Below are 22,349 nucleotides of genomic sequence, written 5' to 3'. Positions count from 1 at the left end.
GGACATGTGCGTCTACTTGGACAGCTCAGCGATAGATGAGGGAGTGGGAGCAGTGGCAGTATTAATGAGAGGAAAGGTAGAGGTAGACACCTTGAGATTTCATCTTGGCTCAGTCAAGAACCACACCATCTACAAAGGAGAGCTTGTAGGGATGATCCTAGTGGTAGAGCTGTTGAGGAGAGAAGCAGGAAGGAAGGACTCAATGGCATTAGGCACAGACAACCAAGCAGCAATTCTAGCAACACAAGCCTTCAACTCGAAGCCAGGGCACTACCTGATGGACATCCTTCACAATGACCTAAGAATTGTCATTCCAGAATTCAACCAACAGAAACTCACCATACAATGGTCCCCAGGGCATTGCAGCATTCCAGGGAATGAAGCAGCTGATGTACATGTGAAGCACGCTGCAAGGAAAGAGACATCAGGTATCAACCAACTCCCCTCATCACTCAGACTACAAAACACTCCCATACCACTCCCCCACAGCAAAGCAGCAGCCAAACAACAATTCAATGCAAGGGTGAAGAATGAAGCCATCACAGTCATGAAGAAGTCTCCATAATACAAACACCTTTGCAAGATAGATCCCTCCGTCCCATCCAAACACCACGCCACCCTAACAGCCAAACTCCCTAGATGCCATAGCTCACTCATCTTCCAGCTATGAACTGGCCACGCCCCACTGAACAAACATCTCAATAGAATCAATAGGTCCCCTACCCCAAAGTGCCCCAGATGTGACAGAGAAGAAACCATGCACCACTTCCTGATAGCATGCCCAGTGTATGTGAGACTCAGAATTGTGCTCATAGATGAAATCAGAACACACACACAAGATCTGAAATACCTACTCAACCATCCAAAATGCATCAAACCCACACTCAGATTCATAGCCAAGTCCAAGCGCCTAGAGACAATATTCAGAGATGTAACCCCACTGGCCAATGACGAAGAAGAGGAGGAATAAAGAATGAGAGGAAAAAGACATAGAAAAGAAAAGAAAACGAGAGAAAATAGAGATGAGCACTCCAGACCCAGAACCTCCCCCAACCCATATTGCCTTCAGTTGGCCTTAATGCACCCCAAGAGGGAGCCATTGCATAGCACATACGAACACTAACAAGTTACATATATAGATACAGACCAACACAGCATGTACTGTCTACTATAGGGCGCGGCCCCAGCGGACAATAAACACTGATCCAAAAAAAAAAAATTATGTTGCCTAAATGAAACGGACATTTCCGAATCGGAGGAACAATACCAGCGGTTGGCGGCTTTCCCCGTCCGGAACGCCTGTAGCTTACAGTGAACTCATTGCATGAATCCAGACGAGTCTATCCAAGCTTAGGTCTACGAGTAGGTGTTGGCAAGTCATTGGTACTCACTTAACCGATGACGATATAAGTTGAACTACCAATCTTGTTTGGCCGTGGTATAATCAGATTCTATGGCTGAAAAACTCGATCTTATGAGGACCCTCTTAATATTGCCCAACCACACCCTTTGAAATGCTTAAAAGATGAGTGTCAAATTTTTATCGGCCTGTACAAACAAAACATTGCCTGTTTCTGGAAAGGTGCAAGTACTGTCATGAAATATGATGCTTCATATTGTGTCGTTGTACAAGCAAACGTGGTGGCAACTCGGTCATCAATGTGGTACCTCACCGAAATCGAATGATATGTGCAATGATCCATGAATGCTCCGCTTGAATGTCAGCCAGCGGGGAGTGACAAATAAATAAATGCCAAGCAAACACCATGTAGGCTTTCACACAGAGTGCGCAAGCTCCACTGCGCGCTCACAGACCTCATCAATTCCCCACCGCTCACATGAACCGTGTTTCATGTCCAGAATTCCGCCCACCTCGTCGCACGCGCGCAACACGATATCAATATCCTCCTTCGTATGCGATGCGCTAGGACAAAGCCGCACACGACCCGTCTCAAACGAAGTGGCGGGGTATGTTACGACAACGACAACAATCGGTATGGGGCGCGCACGCATCATACGCACGAATACGGGCAATTTCCCCGGGTTAAAGATAAGCAGAGGAACAATCGGGCTGGAGGCATGTCCGTAGACGATAAAACCGAGTTTTTTGAGGCCCGCGTGGAGATAGCGGCAGTTGAAGGCAAGGCGGCGCATACGCACGCGAGCTTCAGATCCGTCCGCGAGAGACGGACAAAGGTTTATCCACGTCGGCAGCATGCTTGCAGGCGCCATTCCTGAGAGCTCCTCTGCACTTTCGTTCGGCACGATGATTGAGCTATCAAGGCTGGGGGAAAGAGTGGATTTGGTGGGTTGTGGTACTGGGCGACGCCCATAATGCTAGCCATCGACACAACAACCTGTGTAATCACGGATGGCGTTATGGCTTCCGCATACGGACCTGAGTGACTGCGCAGGCGGAGAGCATCAATCAGGGGTTTCGACCCTGCGATGTATCCTCCGGCGGCACCAAAACCCTTGCTGAACGTACCCATCAGAACATCAATTGAATCGGGAGGGACGTTGAAGTAGTCCGTCACACCCCGTCCCCGAGAACCGAGCGAACCGATCGAGTGGGCCTCATCGATGTAAAGGTAGAACTCGAATGAAAGCTCAACATGGTATCACAACGGCAATTGCATTACATACTTTGTACTTCTGTTTCAGCTCGACAATCCTAGGCAGGTTCACGAGCGTTCCCTCCATGGAGTACAAGCCCTCGACAATGACTAAGATTTTCTTCCACGCACGATGCGTCTTGGGCTGGCCCTGGCTTATCACCTCACGCAGCAGGGACTCGAGGCTTGACATATCATTGTGTTTGAATATCCGGATCTCCGCACCACTCTGGCGTATTCCGACCCGCATACTAGTATGGTTCAGCTCGTCGGAAATGATCAAGGACCCCTTCCCCGCGAGTCCAGGGATGAAAGTGGAGTTGGTGGCGAAGCCCATAGAGCAGACCAACGCGTCTTCAGTGCCCAAAAAATGTGCAATAAGGGCTTCGGCGGACACATGAAGATCGTTGCTCCCACTTTCAAGACGTGTGCCGCAGCTGGAAACGCCATATCGACGAATGCTCTCCACGACCGCATCCGCCCAGCTGCCGCGGCCCTGGGAAAAGGCGAGGTAGTTGTACGATGAGATGTTCAGGGCGCGTGTCTTACCACCGGTGTAGATCTGGGTATGGTTGTAATCAGGAGAATAACGGTCAAGGATAAGAACAGTACGGCCGGGGACACCTGTGATAGGCTGGCCATAGCAGTCATCCATGCGACGCTTCAGCCGTCGAGGGAAGAAGGAATCAAAATCTGAGTTCAACGGTGCATAACCCTGCATATGGAACAAAATTTGTTAGATATAGCGAACAAGGTTGTAGACAGAAGATGCCACATACATTATGGGGCATAAGGTGGGTGAAATGAGACTTGATAAAACGCTTTCCAAAGAAGTCGCGCAAATGACCCAACATGTGGAGAATGAGGAAGCTTATGTAGGTGGCGAGGTGAATATAGTATGGGGGTTCCTCAATGGTGTGTTCCTGGAACGGTTTCGTGTAGTCATGCTTAGAGACACAACGATAGGCTTCATTCGCACAGTGACCAAACTCTGCGTGAAGGGTAGTGAAGACTTGCTCAGACGTGGGCGGTGTATGGGGATTCGTGAGATAGTTGTTTTCATCATCCTCATTGAGGACAGTGTCTTCGGATGAGATCGTAATAGAGGAGGAGAGGGAAAGTGCAGGGGTTGGTGACGCGTGGGGGTTGTCGCGAGTGCGAGCACGAAACTCTGCTCGTTGAATAGCAGAAAGATATGACACCGCCGTCGTTATCGATAACAACTGGCTGAGTGATTCTTTCTCCTTGAAAATGGACGGAGAAGGGGATGGCGGATTCAATGTCATGAGAGACGGCATTTTCTTGTCCTGTTCAAGGGGGAAAAAAACATCTGTCAAGCCTCGGAGATGAGATAGCAAAAGAACAGGGATGTTATAGCACCTCGGCGATGCTCATTTTATAATATGCACGGGCAAGCTCTCATTGGCATCGCATATATGATGAGTTGATGGATTTAGCTGTTACGTAGTGATGGTATAACCACCGTGAGCGCCTATACCGATGATGATATGTGAAACCGCTGCAGGAAATGATATGGTGACTATGACTGTCATATATGCCGACTTTTTTGGTCGCGCATGCTTTGTTCGTGCGCGAGACAACAAGCTCTGACGCGTCGAAGTCTGACTGCCACCTATCAAATTGGAGCTGCATCGGGGTGATTGAACGGTAACATTCCAACAGTCATCCACAAAAGAGTTACGATAATATGGCAGTCCAATGGCAGAAACGGTTCGATAGTGTCAGACCACGTCATGCTATGTTGCTGCCTCTTGCTGCACGTTTTTGCTTTGTCGGCTAAAATATGGCAGCGCAGGATGTCCTGAGCTCGATGTATCATGTGTTCGATATCAGTCGCATGATTAATCCCGTCGCAACCATATATTAATGACTTCAACTGACAGGCTTAAGCATATATTTTGTTCCTCATTTAGCATTCAAAGCGCGAAGGATCCAGAATATTTCTCCTGTCCTGGAAGTAATCGATCATCTCTTGCCACGGGTGGGCATTGAATTGCTTCATCAGCGTCACATACGAGCAGAATACACATGAAGTTATGCATAGAAGCGCTCGGTACAGCAAGGATCCGCCGGGCGTGATGGAGGGCGGTGGGCTGATGGTATAGCCTAGATCGAGTTCGGCGACGGGGATCAAGTTCAGCCGCAGTCATAAGATCGACTTTTTCTAGAATCTGATAGACCATGAGTCGAGTCCAGTGATGCATGTGCATTGTTACTTCTTGGGGATTATGTAATCATCTGTTTGGTGAGAATTCAAACCTTTGTACAATTGTATCATGATTCGGGTCTCAAAGACGTAGCACAGTCACAAACTGAAAGTGTAGACTCATGTGGGGTTCACGGCCGGTGCCCGTAGAGCTATTATCGTAGGGTACTGGTCTGGGCGAAGGATCAATCATCCCGGACCTTTTTAAAAAAAATGTTGTTTATTTATGGCATGCATGCTGTGGCCAGTGGCTCGACATCGATGCATCTGATCTTAACACTTTTGCACGTTGCGCTGGTGGCGTCTGATCAAGAACTTCCCAATATTAATGATGGAGATTTCATTCTGAAATTGCTCGTGCATTTAATTTGTGTTATGTAGCTCAGTTGATCAAAAAGACTACATCCGGGATTTATTATGCGTGCATGACTGTACTGCGCTACGACTGTGCGCCGTTTACCATTCAGTTCAGCATGCTTGACAGTGTATCAGACACAGAAAGTACGAGGTACTCACTGGTCAGACGGTCGAGTTCGTAATCTCATCGATGGGACCAATTGCTCGCAATTTAAATCGCCGCCATCATATCTCGGAAGGTGAAACTCACTGGTGGCCAATAGATTGCAGTCCGTGTTTAATCAAACCTGGGAACACAGCCAGCCCTACATAGCGCCATTGACCCCGTTATCCACACTTGCAATCAATTCGTCCCAGGAGTTACAAACTAAGCCCTGCAGCACCCATCGCTACCTCGTTTCGTTCATGGAACATTGATGGCCGAAAAAACTTTCAAGGATACGTACACACTTATTATAGATAGCATTCCGAAACATTCGAAGACAGTCGATCAATAATTGAACGCAGGGTTCGCAACTTCGCATAGGTGTGCGAGCCTGCAGAGGTTGATAGAATTAACGATCATATTGCACCGCCACTTGTACGGTGCAGGATTCCAATGATGATGGAATCGGGAGGGAGTCAGCCAACGAAAAAAACGGAACCAGTTGGGTTGGGAGTTGGTGAAGCTGAAGCTGATATGAGCGTCCAGCAGGGCACTGGAAATAACATTGTGACACCCTTGAAAAAGATCATCACTCCATCAGATAAATGCTCCTTGGAATGTGAAAACTCCTCCATCGCAGAAATTGGTGGCAGGTTCCGGCGCGAGAGGTGAGAAATTCGAGCGCTGCATCCGATGTGCGTGTCCGATGTGCGTGCAGGCCTTAGACTCGTATTCTTGCTGCAGCATAGGTCATGATGGATCTAGTATGAAGGGCGACCTATGCATATTCTGGGCTAGGCGCGGCCAGGGCACGGTGAATTTGAGATCGAAACAAACCACCTGATAGATGCATTGGGTATAAATTTATAATGCGCCCCGGGGTCAGCTCGGAGAAATTGAGGCAACCAGCGTGATCCGGAATTACCGTGATTAGACGCCCATGACTTGGGGGCATTTATGAAGCTTCAAACGAGGGATGATTAGTTCAACAGTGAAACGCGCGTATCGCACCTCTGCAGCTCAGAGCAATCGCAAGACTGTCAAGTACTCTGCAAGAATCTTTTGAAGACGGTTGATTTCTTTGAGCTAGCGCTATACTTGTATTAGTGCTCTACGTGGTGGCATCGGCATCTGTCAGTAATGTGTCCTTCAGTGGTTATCTCTCACATCATATGGCGGACTCACGCACGCGCAACGTACATACTCCAGTGGTGGCGTTTCACAACTGATAATGTATCTGCTACACGAGTAGCTAAAACACATCTATTGGCCCATCATCAGATACTAAGCACGAGTGAAATGGATATGACACCACCATATGCGTGAAGCAAGCATAGTTCTTTCGCACAGCCTATCCGAATCAGCCTGACTAGAATCCAGATCTATTAGAGGCTGATTCAGAAGTCTGAAATCTGATGAATTGAGAAGACAAAACTCACTACAATCAAGCCATCAGTGCTGCAGTCCAAGACACCACTGGCAAGTACTGAGTAAGCTTATCATGATCATGCGAGGCCTTTCAACGCTCTGATAAATGTTAATGCGCCATACAGGAGCATATGGTTACATGGTATGATGGTCAGCAACAAGCAGGTTTGTACTTCACGGCAATTACCGCAGCAGTCGCAGTGGCGCACATGTCCTGTTGAATTCAAGATAATGCGGAAAAGTGACTCACGCCCTCGACTCAGCGCATCTCGCCGCCAGCCGTGTCCAAGTGAACAAACTCGGGAGACGGCGTCACTACCAGCATGCAGGTCCAGGTAAGTACTGTCATACAGGGATAGCCGCCAGCTGAAAGCTCGTCACAGCAAACAAGTTGAGGCTCTAGATATCTTCATTCCTGCAGGCCTCTTTTCCCATTCTGTCTTCTCCCAGTCACATTCAGTGTAATCCATCTCTTGTTGCATTTTCTGCTGCAGTGTATTAGGCCTTTTTATCTGGCATTCGAAGTGTACTTGCACAAACCGCCGCTTTTGTTTCCATCTCGCTCTCGTGATCATCCACTCCCATGGTACCAGTTCAGTCGAACTCATATAAACTGGATCAGCTCTTCTGTGCGCTTGATGTCGTCTTCAACGGTTTGCATTGTTTGCTCTACAAAATACAATGGATCCTCATAGCGTGCTAAATGAGTTCTCTGACTCGGGACGATACCAGTTATGTATAACATAGTGGCCAGGAGCGTCACAGGACATTCTGAGACTCGCATATTCGTTCCAGCCAACTGGTAGTGTTTATCAACAACCTCCGGCCTTCTGCTTTCGCTGACGTGACTAGCTTGGACAATGATATTAATGCCGATTTCATTAGAACAGGCCGTTGCCGTTAGCACTCGCTAGAATGAGGGTCACTGGGTCAGCGTCTCTGGTGCCGAACAGTTATCTGACGGTATACACGTGTAGCACGACCTGAAACCCCTCCTCTTCTTCTCACCTGAACATCATCCATAATCCTCATATTGTTCTACCCATCGAGCACTCAGCCCATCCCAAATCCTCTTCGTCGTTTCCCATCATCATGACCAGTAGTTGGGAAGGCCAATCTATCAGACTTGAAGGTCGGTCGCTCCATACCGCCTCAGTATTTGTTTTGTGATCCTCACATTCTGCTGCAGTTGTTGGTGGAAAAAAAATCAGTGTCCCCTCTGGGCGGATGCCGGCAGGCATTTACGTGTCTGTCAATGTCAACTCAAAGAAATGCTGGAAATCGGCTGTCCGAGTGCTATCATCCGACAGTTTTGTAGTGTGGGGCGATACCGTAACCTTGTAAAGCCTTCTACACACACTTGTGGACGCGATTCTGGTACTCATTATCGGCTTGCAGATCCCCAGATGTGTCACCTAGATTATCGGTGGAAATTCGGGCATCTTTTGAGCTCGGCCGAATGCTAGGTCGTGGAGAACTCGTTGGAAAGCTTGAAATATCGTGGGAAGGGCTGCTCGACCGTGATGACGAGCCTTTCGGTGAGTGATCTGCTTCACACCTATCTGCATCTCCTCATTGGTAGCAGATCTATCATTTCCGCCCATCCGAGGTGTCTGCCCTTGTCTCACGTTGAAAGTCGCTTCTGTGACTGCTTGCGCAAATGATGGCAGTCGACTGTTTGAAGTAAGTGACGCCAGCCTTCGTGCTGTTGGCTTTTGCTCACGGAATGCAAATCCTAGTCCATCGATGACTGCAGGATTGCTCGAGACACAGATGTGGGCCGCATACGATTATCCGAATACATCAGAGGCAAGGGCGGGGTCCATATCCTGGACGATGCTATGAACTATTTCGAGTTAGTTCTGGACCAGTGTCCGGTTGATCATCCGGATCATGCAGCGGCTCTCACCAATCTTGCGTGGGCCCGCCTTCAAGGGTATATCCACAAGGATCTTCGAGGCATTTACATTGCTACCTCTCTATTATGTGATGCCCTTGCACTGCGTCCACGAGGCCACCCCGATCGTCCAATTTCTCTCTATTATCTTACCGAAGCATTGATTTGGCGCTACAGCTATCATGCCACCACCGTCGATATCTTCAAATCTGCCCAACTCTGTTACGAGCTACTGCCTCTCTGTTCCGAAGATACCTATCTTCGTAACATTGTGATCGGCAAAAATGGTGTCGATTATGTGATACGAGCATGCAACAATCTTCCCGTAGACGCATCCGATGAAGGCATCTGCCTTCGACGACTCGTGCTCGGGCTATGTCCTCTGGGCAATCAACACAATCCCGGCGCCCTCGACAAGCTTGCAAAGACAATAAAAGCACGCTTTCAACAATGCGGCAGCTTTGATGATCTAGATCAAAACATACAATTTGGTCGTGAAGTCGTTTCTATGTGCCCCGAGGGATATCCCAACCGTGTTACCTACTTGATCAACTTGGCCGTGTCCCTCTGTCGCCGCTTCGATCACCGAGGGAATTTTCACGACCTCGACGAGGCCATCTCTCTATATGAAGAAGCGCTATCTCTGCGCCCTGTTGGGCACGAATATCACGATGCGTCATTGGATGGCCTGGGGCGCGCCCTCCTCGCCCGTTTCAATGAATGCAGTGACATTGATGACATAAATAGAGCTACCGGCCTCTTTCGCAAGGCACTGGCGTCATGCCCACCTGGGCGTCCAAATCGTGACACCAGGCTCAACAACCTTGCCGCCGCGCTCATAACTAGACATGATAAATTGCATGCCAGCGATGACCTTGATGAGGCCATCGATCTGTGCCGCAAATCGCTTCTGTTGCTAAAGCAGGATGAACATCCAGAGCGCCATAAAAATCTATTCAATTTGAGCATGGCACTCTGCTCTCGTTTCGCGCAAACACGGAAGAACGAAGATATTGAGGAGGCCATCGGTCTCTGTCAACATTCATTGGTGGCCTTGCCACCACTACACCCGGACCGTTATTTCAGCTACAAATGGCTGAAGGACGCCTATTTGTCTCGTTATCGGATCCTACCCAACGCTGTTGATTTGTCGCTTGCAGTGGGGAACTTCAGATTGGCTTCGAAACACCCCACTCAGGGATTTCCGGAACGCATCAAGGAGGCTATCCAATGGGCTCGCCAATCAGAAGTCTATGAACATGAATCTGCCCTTGAAGCGTACCAAACATGCTTGGACCTTTTCGACAACCACGTGGCGCGATCCTCTATCATCTTAAGGCGCAATGCTGCAACCGCCTTTGATGGCGCACAGTCCCTACCAATAAACGCAGCATCGTGCGCTATTCGTCGTAATGATCTGCAACGAGGAGTTGAATTTGAGGAGCAGGGTCGCGACCAGCAATGGTCATTGGCCTCTCGACTCAAGACTCCACTGGACGACCTCAAGTCCGTCAATATCCCACTAGCTGACAAACTCTCGGAGCTCAGCAAGTGCTTATCTGATGCTCAGAATTCTACGGGAAGTACAGACCGGGCTGTTGCTGATCGTGCAGCAATGGCGTACAAGAGACTTACGGTGCAATGGGAAGCTGTAGTGGCTGAAATCCGCAATTTGCAAGGTTTCTCGCGGTTCCTGCTCCCGCCGTCGTATGAAGATTTGCAAGTAGCAGCGCGCCGCGGTCCAGTCATCATTCTCATTGCTAGCGAATACTCCTGTAATGCCATCATTGTTTCAGCCTCAGGGCAGCCCCACCACGTTCCCTTCCCGTCTCTCACTCTCACAGATCTGGAGATGCTCAAGAAGCATTTCGCGAGCGTGATACGGGACTCGGCTCGCATTGGCTCAAAAGAACCAAGGACAGCGCTGATAGTATTGCTGCGGACGATATGGGATGAGGTCATGTTACCTATTGTCAATGTACTACAACGTGATCTGAAGTTGCCGAGTCGCTCTCGAATTTGGTTGTGTCCAACGGCAGCCTTCACATCCATTCCTCTCCACGCAGCTCACCCATTTCGAATGAATGCAGATCGCCCTGGGCGGGAACCATGCCTGGAGGATTTCTACATTTGCACTTACATTCCAACACTTTCTGCTCTGATCAGAGCTCGACGAACGATGACGACACATGTTACTCCTTCCTTCGCGGCAATCGGACAAGATCGACCTGGCGCAGGGCAAGGCACGGCCCTCGCTGCTGTCGACAGCGAACTTGAGCTTGTCCATAAACATGTTCCTCCCGGTGTCAAGTTCACTCATCTTTCTGGCGACAAAGCTACACAAACCGGCGCACTCGAAGCTTTGCGATCCAACACCTGGGTGCATCTCGCTTGCCATGGCAAGCAGGACAGTGAACATCCCTCCAACTCACGTTTCGCCATGAGAAATAAACCTCTCACGCTGCTCGACATCATGGAGAACGATGCACCGCAAGCCGAATTCGCATTCTTGTCGGCGTGTCATGCCTCCTATGGCGACGAGAAGATACCCGACGAGGTCATTCATCTCGCAGCTGGCATGCAGTTTTCGGGGTTCAAGAGCGTCATTGGCACTCTTTGGGAGGTCGATGACGCTATTGCGAAACATGTTGTTGAAGGTTTTTATGAGAACATGTTCAAGAATTTGGACCAGGGTGTCATGGACTATACGAAGGCGGCTTGGGCGCTCAACAAGGCTACTTACGCAGTGAAGAAGAAAGTGCCGCTTGAGCAGAGAGTTGGTTACATTCATATTGGACTGTAGTTCCCTAGCTTCTATGACCTATTGCTTTCATCTGGGACGGTGATGATGTCAGATTCTCTACCATTTGAACAATTCACAATGTACTTCAAGTTGTCGCCGTACTAGGATTTGCTTGATATCTAGTGTCATCTATGTAGTTACTTATCTTGCTTTTGCATTCTCTCGCCCTTATGTACTCGGTCTGGTCGTTTGATTGTCGAATATTCGAATGTTCGCGGTAACGTCTTCTGTCAAAGGTGGGCGAATGGGTTCCCACTATAAGATTCCAGAGATTTTATCACTAGATAAAGGCCGAGCTTCGCCGGCAGCAACCTTGTCCCGCAAGTATACTAATGTCGTGTACTATCATTTGGAGAATGCATTATCAAAGGTATACCAATTGTACATGATCAGCGGCATCAGGAAAATAGCGAGCCAGGGCAATAATCGAGAAAAGCTGCAGAAAAAACGCTGTCGGACAATATGCTACCTGTGTGATGAGAATGAGCGCATTTCAATAGCCTACAGGTTCTGACAAATGGTTGTGTCGACAATCAACACCTAAAGTACATGGTTACGATCACTCCTGCGAAGACGCCTATCACAGACATGCTCGAGGACTTGTCCACAACGATCCATTTGGTCTACATGGAATACCCAGGTCATCAGCAATGATCATCGCAGCCTTCTCTCCAATTAGAAGCGCTGTCGAATATGTGTTCTGGGGAGACAGTTAGACTGTACGTCAATGATCCCCGATGAGTACCCACCGTGCCAACATTTTTCGGCGCGATAGACATGTCTGCAACCTTGAGGTTCGTCACGCCGTACACGTTTAACCGAGCGTCGACGACTCCTTGGTCTGCCCTCGGCTTCATGGCGCACGTCCCAAGCTGCACATGCAAGAATCAGATTCCTCATGTGAAAGTATGAAGCTTTTAGCTGGGCATACCGAGTGCCATGTCGTTTGCACTGATACTCGATTCAGTATTTTAACGCAACGATGAGGATGCGACATACTGCGGTCACGATGATATCGATCGATCGCCTCTTCATCTTCTGCAGTGTAGATGATGTCGGGCGCGTTCAAGTCCACTGGCCCAGTCGTTTCTCCGCAGACTGCAGCGCTTCCCTCTGGGAAACGAGGATGGCCAGCAGGGACTTCTCCTCTGTATGAAGGCATGCGTCGATAGATTTCGCGCGTCTTTTTGTACCCAAAGTTAAGAGGTATAATATCGGATGGACTGTACGGATTATCGTAGCTACCCCAGTGAGAGGTGAATTTCACCAACTTACTCATCCAGGTAGCCTGTAGTGAAGTCGATTCCTTCCTTGCCGTTCTCGTCCAGTTTGATATGAACACTGCCAACAGACACGGGGTACAGCTATTGGGACATTCAGAACAAAACTCACGGGGTAGATGGGGAGTAGTACTGTACAACAGCAGGCAACTAAGTAATTGCGAGGAGGAACGAGTCTCGAGAGTGATCCGGAATATCTGGCTATTGTGAGCATTCACACATCGCGAAAGGAATGTGATGTGGACACACCCCTCACAAATGCCAAATATTGCAACAGCCTTGTCCGGGCGGTCCTGAAAGAACTCTTTCCATCGCGGTTGAAAGGCTGAACCCATTGCTTTCAGCTCATCGTCGTCAGGACGCCATTTGATTTTTGCATCGCTACCGCTGAAATGCTAATCAGGACGTCGCAAGCAGCGATAGTTTTGTACCAACTTTTGGGCAATGAGTGACTTGCCGTCAAGTTTCCATTGCGCGAGGTTTTCTACATTTGGGCGGTCAAATGTACTGAAAATACAACGGAAATATGCTTACCCTGTACAACACGTTCGTTCCCATGCCAAACGGAATCCATAGTAATAGCTCCGTCAGCAGCAAAGTATGGAATAAAGGCGATGTTATGATCTTATAACACTAAGTCAAAATGATGAAATAAAAGGTTGAAAGCGAACCTCGATAGTTTTCTCCGACGCCAGGCAAGTTCACCAGTTGCTTGATGCCGCACCGCTTGAGGACCGCCTCAGCACCGATCCCAGACCTCTCTAGAATGGTTGGCGAACCGAAAGCCCCAGCAGAGACAACCACGAGCTTTGATGCTCTCACCGTGCTCGATGACTGATCAGCGCCTGGGCAAGACACTGGATCGCTGGTGAACTCGACTCCTACGACACGATTGTCCCTGTCATTCGGGAAAGACGTCAGCAGTCGAGCACAATTGTGATCTAAGGTGCAACACTCACTCGAAGATCACGCGCTTCACACGCTTGCCGACCCATATTTGTAAATTCGGGTTGTGAGCTTGGTTGTAGACGTAGTGGTGGGCCGCATCGGAACGCCTTCCAGTTGTCCGGTCGATGTACCTTCTCATATATGAGCCTGATCTACCATACCAGACTACGAGCACAGGCTCACTTCTCCCATGGCTGAAACGAATCTTGTTAGTGGACTTCGCATGGACCGCACACGGGGAAGGAATATAAATGGCGCACACTGTATGTGTTGCATGTTTCTAAATCATTGGTGTCTTCGGCATATGGCCTCTTGTGATATGTCATGCCAACATTGATGAACTCTTCGCTGATACCCATTTTGCGCCCACCAGAGGACACCTTGATAGGTCCATCGTACCCGTGGGTTGGAAGATTGGGCTGCACCTCGTATGTCTCCAGCTAAGCAATGAATAGTTCAGCTTGAAAAAGATATGGATAATTAAATTGATGACCTTCTTCATGAGGGGAATCAAGCTCTTAGATTCCCAACCATCGACTCCCCAATCATCAAAATCTGAGGCAGGCGCACGAGTATATACCATAACTGCCTAAAGGATCAGATCCTACTAGCCATTGAGACAAAAACGCTACGAACAATTCACACTTGAGCCTCCACCAACGCAATGAGCGCACGGAACGATCGGAGCACGACCGTTGAGACGTGGAGTGGGATTTCCAACGTTGAATGTCAAGGTGGTACTCGTCCGTGCGTGATGAGTTGGATATTGGTAGGGCTGCACATGAGCAGCTTCATTGAGGGTGTGTTGACCGCCTTCGAGAATTAAGATCCTGAGCGAGGGATCCCATGCAGCCAGACGACCTGCAACAACGCAAGCTGTGGTACCGCCTGCGCCGTGATATAGAGCAATATGTGGAGAGAGTAAGCCATAGGCTACACACAAGATGTTATCACTTACCGCCAGCAAAAATGATATCGAATTCCGATAAGACTGGATGAGCCATTGATGGGTGCGTCAAGTAGGAAACCAATCGCTGGTGCATCTAAATTTATATCCCTCACTAAAGCGAACAATAAAGACAGTGGCCGCAGAGCGGCTAGCGTTAGTTCCAAGAGAAACATATTTTGATTTTGTTGCAGTAGTACCACTTGGCCAAGACCAGTTAAGATGTACATCCGACGAAATCATCCACGAGTAAATGTCAAAGTGTGTTCCAACTTCCGATAGAGAAAAAAACCTTGTTGTCAGCAGGCTTGACGGATTGTAACTCTGTTGTGGTAACCGCCATCGTAGCTTTCCGCCCATGCGACTGCAAATCGTGCGTCGGAGATATCTTCAAGCGACTGGCTAAGCAATTTGCCCAAATACCTTCTCCTGCACCTCCGTCCGCGCCAGAGCCAACTGTCGCTCTGTCGCCTCCTCCCGCATCTACATCACAGCCGATTGCAGCCGTCGCCGTGCCGCATACAGTACGTCCATCTGTGCCTGTGAGTGCGATAACTATCGCCCTGTCGCCTCCTGATTCTCCCTTAGCTGTTCGTCGGCCTCGTTGTTCAAAGCAGGCACCTGGAAAACGCTAGTTGGCACTGACTAGCCGGGAGTGCTGGGGCATCGACCAGATCCAAGAAGCTATAAACGAATGCATATGATTTGAAATTTGCGCACTTGGTTGACACATTCATAGCACAGAGAAAACACGTCCAAGAATTACTGTAATTCCGTGTACGGGGATGGTAGGCATACGCGGTGTACATTCACCAAATACAACAATTGTAGAGCTTCTTCTTCTGTTACTCGGGTCATGCAGCAGCACCAACCTCGTACAAGTAGGTACCCAGGACCTTCGTCTGTAATCGGACCGTCAATATCATCGACGTCCTCGTGACCAACCCACTCACCCCTTCAATGAAATTCGATCGGTCCAGCTTCTCGTTGGTCGAGCTGGGGAATATGTCAACGAGCAAATAGGGGCCATGAAAGATTTACGTACTGAGCTCCGTCATCTGCTCTGCCCATAGGCAGCAATAATACGTTTACGCCCAGGCTCTCCGCAAATGTCAGCGTCACGGGGATCGAGCCTCCCTCGCGCGTGTAGTCTGGTGTTTTCTTATACACAGCCTGAACGATTTGAAGATTATGACGTGGAAGAGAACCAGTGTTTCAGACGCACCTCGATAGCCTTCTTTGCAGCTTCAAAGTTCCAGTGCCTGACGTCTGCAACCCAAGGTTTACCGCCGTGTAGATACTCTACCTCCATCTTGTTCTTGCTGTTGAACTTTGCAAACTCGGCTTCAAGGTATGCATTGACAAGGGGTACGATCTTCTCCGGAGTTTGCGGGGGAACAAGGCTAGTAAGATCGATAAAACGATGACATACCACATATAATGAAGCGAAGCGAAGAGCCACCATCAGCGTGTAGAGTTAAATAAAGTTGGAAACGGAGTCACCGAATACTGAACTTCCCGCCAATTTTGGCAGGGATGACAGTTTTAGCACCGACCTCTGAGAATGCCCCCTGAATGCCGTGGAGGGACAGGGATGGCTGACGCATCCGGCCCATTAGCACGACAGTCTTTTCTGATGACAGTGCCACCTTTACGATCCAGTCAGATGCGAGCAATCACAAAAAGAATGTCCACTTTCCTTTCCACCAGCAGCCTCCTCAATATCTTCCGTCGTATAGTCCATCTTCTGGTAAAGCTTCCTATATAGAATAAGTCTAGATCCCAATGAAAAGTCTGAGCACGCGCAATTCCTCCTCATCGTGGGGTGGGACCATGTCGTCGATGCCAGGTATCAGAATATCGCCATTATGATCCACAAGCTTGCTCATGAGCTTGATCAAATCTGTCATGGGCTCGTGCACCGTCCTCCCAAATAACCCTGAATGGAGATCTTGACCAGGCCCAGTAACATTGATGCTGAAATACGCAATACCACGCAGCCCATACGTCAATGCAGGCGTTCGGGTGTTCAGCCAGTAGTTGTCGCTCTGTCTCGTGCATCAGCACATATCTCTACACTGGCAGGCAAAGATTACGCACGATGCACACGCAATCAACCCCGTCAAACCACCCGTCCTTCCCCTTCTTCACCTCCTCCTGGATACACTCATCCAGCCCCTCACTCCCATTCTCCTCCATACCCTCAAAGCAAAATCGCACATTCACAGGCATCGCAATCCCCAAGTTCTTATGTGCCTCTATGACATTCAACCAGCCCAAAATAGGGCCCTTATCATCTGTCGAGCCACGACCGATCAAGCGACCCGAGTCTTCATCCACCACAAGCGTGAACGGGTCCGTCTTCCAGCCGTCCGTCTTCAGCGCCTGGTTTCTGCAGTTCAGTACCATGGTCTTAACACACACACCGCTACAAAGGACTCACAGGCTGCACGTCGTAATGTCCATATATCAGCACTGTCTTCTTCGCAGGATCGCTCCCCAGGCGTCCGATGATGGCCGGGGGGAGCTGCAGCGTCTGCCCCTGCATCTCGTGCGTGCCGAGATCCATGAGTTTGGTCTCGACACCAAGCTCGTTCAACTGGCCGTTCAACCAGTTTCCCATCATAATGACGTCCTGGCGCCGACGAGCATCGCTGCTGATACTGTATGCACAGGAGTCTTGAATTAAATTGCAAGGTTGATTGGACGCGGCTGCGGAACCTACCTTTGAATAGCAACGGCATCGCCTAGACGCTTGATAACGTATCTGCGTGCGTGTCGATGTAGTTACTAAAGCTTGCTGGAGCTGGCATTGTTGTTGCTGATGAGGAGAGGTACTGTGTGTGCTACGATCTAGCTGGGTTACTGGTCCGATAAGATGAAGTGTGCACGCCAAGGATCCTACTTATGTCGCTCTGGGCTGCGGCCCGGATCTACGAATTCGAACTATTGATCAATCACCCACACCCCAAGTTAGTCGTCTATTTATTACATTGACGTTACCAGCATCGCACACCACTCCCTTCTCGTTCCTCTCGATATGTCCATCATCAGCAAATAAAATGCGAAACCAATAATTATCTGCAGGAAAAAGGTGGATAAAATGTTTTGAACAGAAGCAGCCTAAGACGCAAGTAAGGACATCGCCGTCGTGTGGTAGTGTATGTACTAGAAAAAAAAATCCAAAATCCTCGTTAACGTATGTATGTTATTTTTCTCCTAGCTTTCAGTCATCTGACCTGTATAGATATCACCTTGTATTGCTTCGTCGCAGTACGAAATCGAGTCGTCGTCAATAACTACATGAAGAGGGGAACAGAAAGGGAGACAGTCATGCAAGCATTCACACAGAGTGTACAAGCTCCACTGCGCGCTTGCAGACCTCGTCGATCCCCCACCGTTCGCCTAGTCCATGCTTCAGGTCCAGGATGCCGCCCACCTCATCGCATGCCCGTAGCACCATATCGATATCCTCCTTTGTGTGCGCTGCGCTGACACAGAACCGTACCCTACTGGTGACAAGAGGAGTGGCAGGGTACGCGACGACAACGACAACAATCGGCGTGCTCCGCGAACGCATCATGCGCGAGAACATGCTCATCTTGCCCGGATTGAATATGAGAAGGGGAACAATCGGGCTGAAGGGATGTCCGTAGGTGATAAAACCGAGTTTCTTGAGACCCTGATGGAGATACCGCGAGTTGAAGGCAAGACGGCGGATACGCATACGAGCTTCAGAACCGTCCGCGAGAGCCGGATGGAGGGTCATCCATGTTGGCAGCATGCTTGGAAGTGCCATTCCTGGGAGCTCCTCTGCACTGTCCCTCAGCGTGACGATGGAACTAGCAGGGCTGAGCGTGAGTGCGGACTTGGTCGACTGTGATGATGGAGCGACGCCCATAATGCTGACCATCGACGAGACGACCTGGATGAGAACGGGGGGCGCCATGGCTTCTGCATACGTTCCGGAGTGACCACGCAACCGGAGAGCATCAATAAGGATTTTAGGCCCTGCGATGTATCCGCCAGCAGCACCAAAGGACTTGGTGAAAGTGCCCATCAAGACATCAATAGAACGAGGAGGGATGTTAAAGTAATCTGTGACACCACGTCCACGGGGACCCTAGCGCACCGATTGAATGTGCCTCATCGACAAAGAGGAAGAACTTGAATAAAAAATATCAACATCATAATACAACACGTCAACTGCAGTACAGACCTTGTACTTCTGCTTCAGTTCAACAATTTTAGGCAGGTTCACGAGAGTGCCCTCCATGGAGTACAAACCTTCCACGATGACTAAAATCTTCTTCCACGGACGATGCGTCTTGGGCTGACCCTGGCTAATCACCTCGCGCAGCAGGGACTCGAGGCTTGACATATCATTATGTTTGAACATCCGGACCTGAGCATGACTATGGCGTACACCAACGCGGATACTAGCATGGTTGAATTCGTCGGAAATGACAAGAGATCCCTTTCCCACGAGTGCAGGGATAAAAGTAGAGTTGGTGGCGAATCCCATAGAGCTGATCAATGCATCTTCCATGCCGACAAAACGCGCAACAAGGGCTTCAGCAGACACATGGAGCTCACTGCTCCCACTCTCAAGACGCGTGCCACAAGTGGAGACGCCATATCGACGGATGCTTTCCTCAACTGCGTCTGCACAGCCACCACGGGCCTGGGCAAAGCCGAGGTAGTTATACGAAGAAATGTTCAGCGCGCGGGACTTGCTACCAGTGAATATCTGAGTGTGATTGTTATCCGTGGAATACCGGTCGAGGATAACAATAGTGCGTCCTGCAACACCGGTGACAGGCTGGGAAAAGCAGTCATCCATGCGACGCTTAAGCCGACGGGTGTAGAACGAATCAAAATCCGAGTTCAATGGCGCGTAACCCTGGGTACAAAGTGGATTAGATGGGAACATAGGAGCAAGGTTGAGGAAGAAAGAAGAATGCACACGTACATCATGGGGCATAAGGTGGGTGAAATAAGACTTGGTAAAACGCTTTCCGAAAAAGTCACGCATATGACCAAAACAGAGGAGAATAAGGTAACTAATATAGGTCGTGAGGAGGATATAATATGGAGGCTCCTCGATGGTGTGCTCTTGCACAGGTTTGGTGTAGTCATGCTGTGAGACGCAACGATATGCCTCGTTTGCACAGTGACCAAACTCCGTGTGAACGGTGGTAAAGACCTGTTCAGAGGTTGGGGGTGTAAAGGGGTACGCGAGACAATTGTTCTCGTCGTCCTCGTTGAGAACGGTGTCCTCAGATGATGCTGTGATAGAAGATGATAGTGAAAGTGCAGGGGTTGATGAAACAGAAGAATTGTCATGACTGCGAGCGCGCGTATCTGCTTGGTGAACAGCAGAAAGGTAGGACGCTGCGGTCGCCATTGACGACAACTGGCTAAGTGATTTTTTCTTTTTGAAGATGGATGGAGAACGTGATGGCGGATTCAACGCCATCGGTGAAGGCATTTTTCTTGTCCTGTTCGACAAATAAACCACAAGACAAGTAGTATGATGAGGAACGGGATAACACTTATATTGAACGACTTCAAAAGGGATGTTATAAAAACTTTGCTTATGTCAGAAATATACACGCCCCCCGCCCCTGAGTTTAGCTGATCGTCCGGTCTTCAGTAAGACATTCTGTGTAAAAAACCGGCCATTTCACCCTAATATCTAGTGCTCACTGTTGGGAACATTTTAAATTCGGCATCTGCTCTGATTGATGATGTGACGAATCACGTCGGCCGTAGTTATCACTACAGGACAAACCCTCCAACTGGACATTTAGCCATTACACCATCGACGAGCCAGCTTTCCGAATTCAACTGCGGCAGAGACTCGATGCGCGTGGTATACTACCACGCGTCGATTTCATCTTGATGGAGGATACTCAGGAATGACTATCGTCTTTCATCTATAAAGGTCTGGCTAATCGGGAGACTAGAGTAAGATTTTCAAGGCGATAAGTTATACGGCAGGAAACTTGTTCCCGATCGCCGCCACCGTCTTGCCTTGAAGTCTACTCCTGCATTTGTGCTCACAGAAGTATACAGGTCAACGTTACAAATTCTTTTGAGTACTCGGGGAAGCGATGGCTATAGCCCCTTTCTTCAGGTATGCCTCGTGTTTTCATGCAAAGGCCAATATTGATGATAAGCATTCGTAACCTCATCCCTCGGCACCATCTGGTCCCTTTTGTTGATGCTAGCGTCCCCGCCCTTCCTCGGCTTGATGCCTTCGGAATGTCCTCATCCCTTCTCGTCATCGCCCGACAGCAAGCGAGTCCATCGCGCTGCAAACAATGCCCGAAGCGTAGTCTTTTCGCGTAGCACACTGGTCCGTAGGCTAGCCTGTAACAGTTGCTGCTGGAAGATACAGGTAGGCACTGTGTTAGGTGTCCCTCGCTCTGCTATACACATAACTGAATCTTCAGAAGGTCTGCGTAGCGCCTCGCCCTCCGTGCAGTTGGAACCTGCAGGCAGCCACACTCAATCCCTTACAGTCTCAGCCTCAGGTCCAGACGGCGACACAACAAGCTGCTCAAGAAGTCAGTAGGGCAATTTGCCTCGTACTCTGGTGCATTCCATGCCGCACTCGCACAGCTGTCTCCGAGTCTTGGTGTAACTCTTTGAGATGTGATGTGCATTTAGACGAGCCATCAGACTCTGAAAGATATCAACGCTCGCTATTTTATCATTTTCGCTCCAGAGAATTCCGAGCTCCAAAGACTTACATACAGTGGTTGACATATGGCGAGTCGGCGTGAAAAAGCTCTCCGGCTCTAAAGCACGCTGCATCGAGTTGGGGCTAGACGCGTACAATAAAATTTTACAACGATTAATCAACAGCAAAAACCTAGCTGAAATACAAAAGAAAGATCAACTCGAAGTCCGTGATAGCATACTCAAAGATGTGCTGTTCTGGTTCCTCCCATTCCTTCTGTCACGAAATCCCTTCGGAGGAGAGTCATCGGTCCGACCCACCTCTTGGTCCGCATCTGACGGTCCTGTAGGAGTACGCAGCACCGCAGACGCCGTAGACCCAGCATCTGCTCCCTTGCCACTACCGTTCCTCACCCCGCGTCGGCTTGGGATGTCATCGCTGCCACGCTCGCCCGTCGTTCCAAATATTCGATTACGAGCTTCTTGATACTGAGCCTCACGCTCAGCAAGAGTGTTCCGCGTCTGTGAAGAGAGTGAGGTGGTGGAATTCGAGGCTGATTGGGAGGGAGAGGGCCGTTTCAGGATACGCATCGTCGGTTGGAAGGCAGCTGGGGGAGGGGGGACGACGCATGTCCCGGTGCTTGAGGGTGAGATGACCAGTTCTGGCATGGGCGCTTTGTTGTTTCTGCAACGTGCAGAGGAGTTAACGCTTGAGCTGACAGCTGAAGGAGAACGATAGACTCACGCGTCTTCCCAGACTTTGGCGTTATCTTCTTCCTCATCTTCATCGTTGTCCCAGTCGTCTGGGACGACTTGTTGGGGCTTCCGCTGTGATTTAGTTGCAGCACCTGCCAGTGGATACGGGCTCAGGCCAGCGTAATCCTGGAGGAGAAGCTCCGTCAGGTCTCATGGTCACCCGGTATCAAATATCATTACTTGCACTAGGCTGGTCCCAAACGTCTGCAGATGTGGATCCTTGAGAGCTGGTATCGATCATGTTCGTCTAGGCTCTAGGA

The 22,349-nt window shown here is 49.4% G+C and overlaps 6 protein-coding genes across 6 annotated transcripts; 1 reads left to right on the top strand and 5 right to left on the bottom strand.

Moving 5' to 3' along the window:
• Positions 1–1,776: 1,776 nt before the first annotated feature.
• Positions 1,777–3,901, bottom strand: BJ212DRAFT_1485598 (serine palmitoyltransferase 2; the record flags this gene model as incomplete). Its single annotated transcript, XM_041341002.1, has 4 exons — positions 1,777–2,318; positions 2,399–2,597; positions 2,647–3,330; positions 3,395–3,901. The coding sequence occupies 4 exons, from the start codon at positions 3,899–3,901 to the stop codon at positions 1,777–1,779; spliced, it is 1,932 nt and encodes a 643-aa protein (XP_041188084.1).
• Positions 3,902–7,701: 3,800 nt separating this feature from the next.
• BJ212DRAFT_748179 (CHAT domain-containing protein) lies at positions 7,702–11,576 on the top strand. Its single transcript, XM_041343975.1, has 5 exons — positions 7,702–7,904; positions 7,962–8,112; positions 8,171–8,310; positions 8,358–8,455; positions 8,512–11,576. Exons 1-5 carry the CDS (start codon positions 7,865–7,867, stop codon positions 11,470–11,472), a joined length of 3,390 nt encoding a protein of 1,129 aa, XP_041188083.1. The 5' UTR covers positions 7,702–7,864; the 3' UTR covers positions 11,473–11,576.
• A 476-nt stretch (positions 11,577–12,052) lies between these two features.
• On the bottom strand, positions 12,053–14,704 carry BJ212DRAFT_1281897 (GMC oxidoreductase-domain-containing protein; the record flags this gene model as incomplete). The annotated part of the gene is made up of 15 exons (XM_041331652.1): positions 12,053–12,172; positions 12,222–12,344; positions 12,404–12,423; positions 12,472–12,695; positions 12,748–12,836; positions 12,886–12,949; positions 13,002–13,139; positions 13,188–13,236; positions 13,287–13,376; positions 13,424–13,650; positions 13,712–13,847; positions 13,963–14,140; positions 14,194–14,285; positions 14,337–14,588; positions 14,659–14,704. 15 exons carry the CDS (start codon positions 14,702–14,704, stop codon positions 12,053–12,055), a joined length of 1,848 nt encoding a protein of 615 aa, XP_041188082.1.
• A 796-nt stretch (positions 14,705–15,500) lies between these two features.
• BJ212DRAFT_1449305 (uncharacterized protein) lies at positions 15,501–17,459 on the bottom strand (the record flags this gene model as incomplete). Its single annotated transcript, XM_041338673.1, has 10 exons — positions 15,501–15,548; positions 15,600–15,642; positions 15,692–15,819; positions 15,872–16,049; positions 16,150–16,279; positions 16,342–16,402; positions 16,449–16,694; positions 16,747–17,031; positions 17,090–17,309; positions 17,410–17,459. The coding sequence occupies 10 exons, from the start codon at positions 17,457–17,459 to the stop codon at positions 15,501–15,503; spliced, it is 1,389 nt and encodes a 462-aa protein (XP_041188081.1).
• A 530-nt stretch (positions 17,460–17,989) lies between these two features.
• Positions 17,990–20,212, bottom strand: BJ212DRAFT_1590411 (serine palmitoyltransferase 2; the record flags this gene model as incomplete). Its single annotated transcript, XM_041342486.1, has 4 exons — positions 19,619–20,212; positions 18,866–19,549; positions 18,779–18,812; positions 17,990–18,744 (listed from the first exon to the last, which is right to left on the bottom strand). Exons 1-4 carry the CDS (start codon positions 20,135–20,137, stop codon positions 17,990–17,992), a joined length of 1,992 nt encoding a protein of 663 aa, XP_041188080.1. The 5' UTR covers positions 20,138–20,212.
• A 1,337-nt stretch (positions 20,213–21,549) lies between these two features.
• BJ212DRAFT_1485594 (uncharacterized protein) lies at positions 21,550–22,330 on the bottom strand (the record flags this gene model as incomplete). Its single annotated transcript, XM_041341001.1, has 3 exons — positions 21,550–22,018; positions 22,079–22,215; positions 22,292–22,330. The coding sequence occupies 3 exons, from the start codon at positions 22,328–22,330 to the stop codon at positions 21,550–21,552; spliced, it is 645 nt and encodes a 214-aa protein (XP_041188079.1).
• Between the last annotated feature and the right edge of the window lie 19 nt (positions 22,331–22,349).

The sequence above is a fragment of the Suillus subaureus genome (genome assembly GCF_016647635.1).
Source record: "Suillus subaureus strain MN1 chromosome Unknown BJ212scaffold_43, whole genome shotgun sequence".
Taxonomy (NCBI): Eukaryota; Fungi; Basidiomycota; class Agaricomycetes; order Boletales; family Suillaceae; genus Suillus; species Suillus subaureus.
Note: the sequence above shows the minus strand (reverse complement) of the source record. Positions and strands in the feature narration are given on the sequence as shown.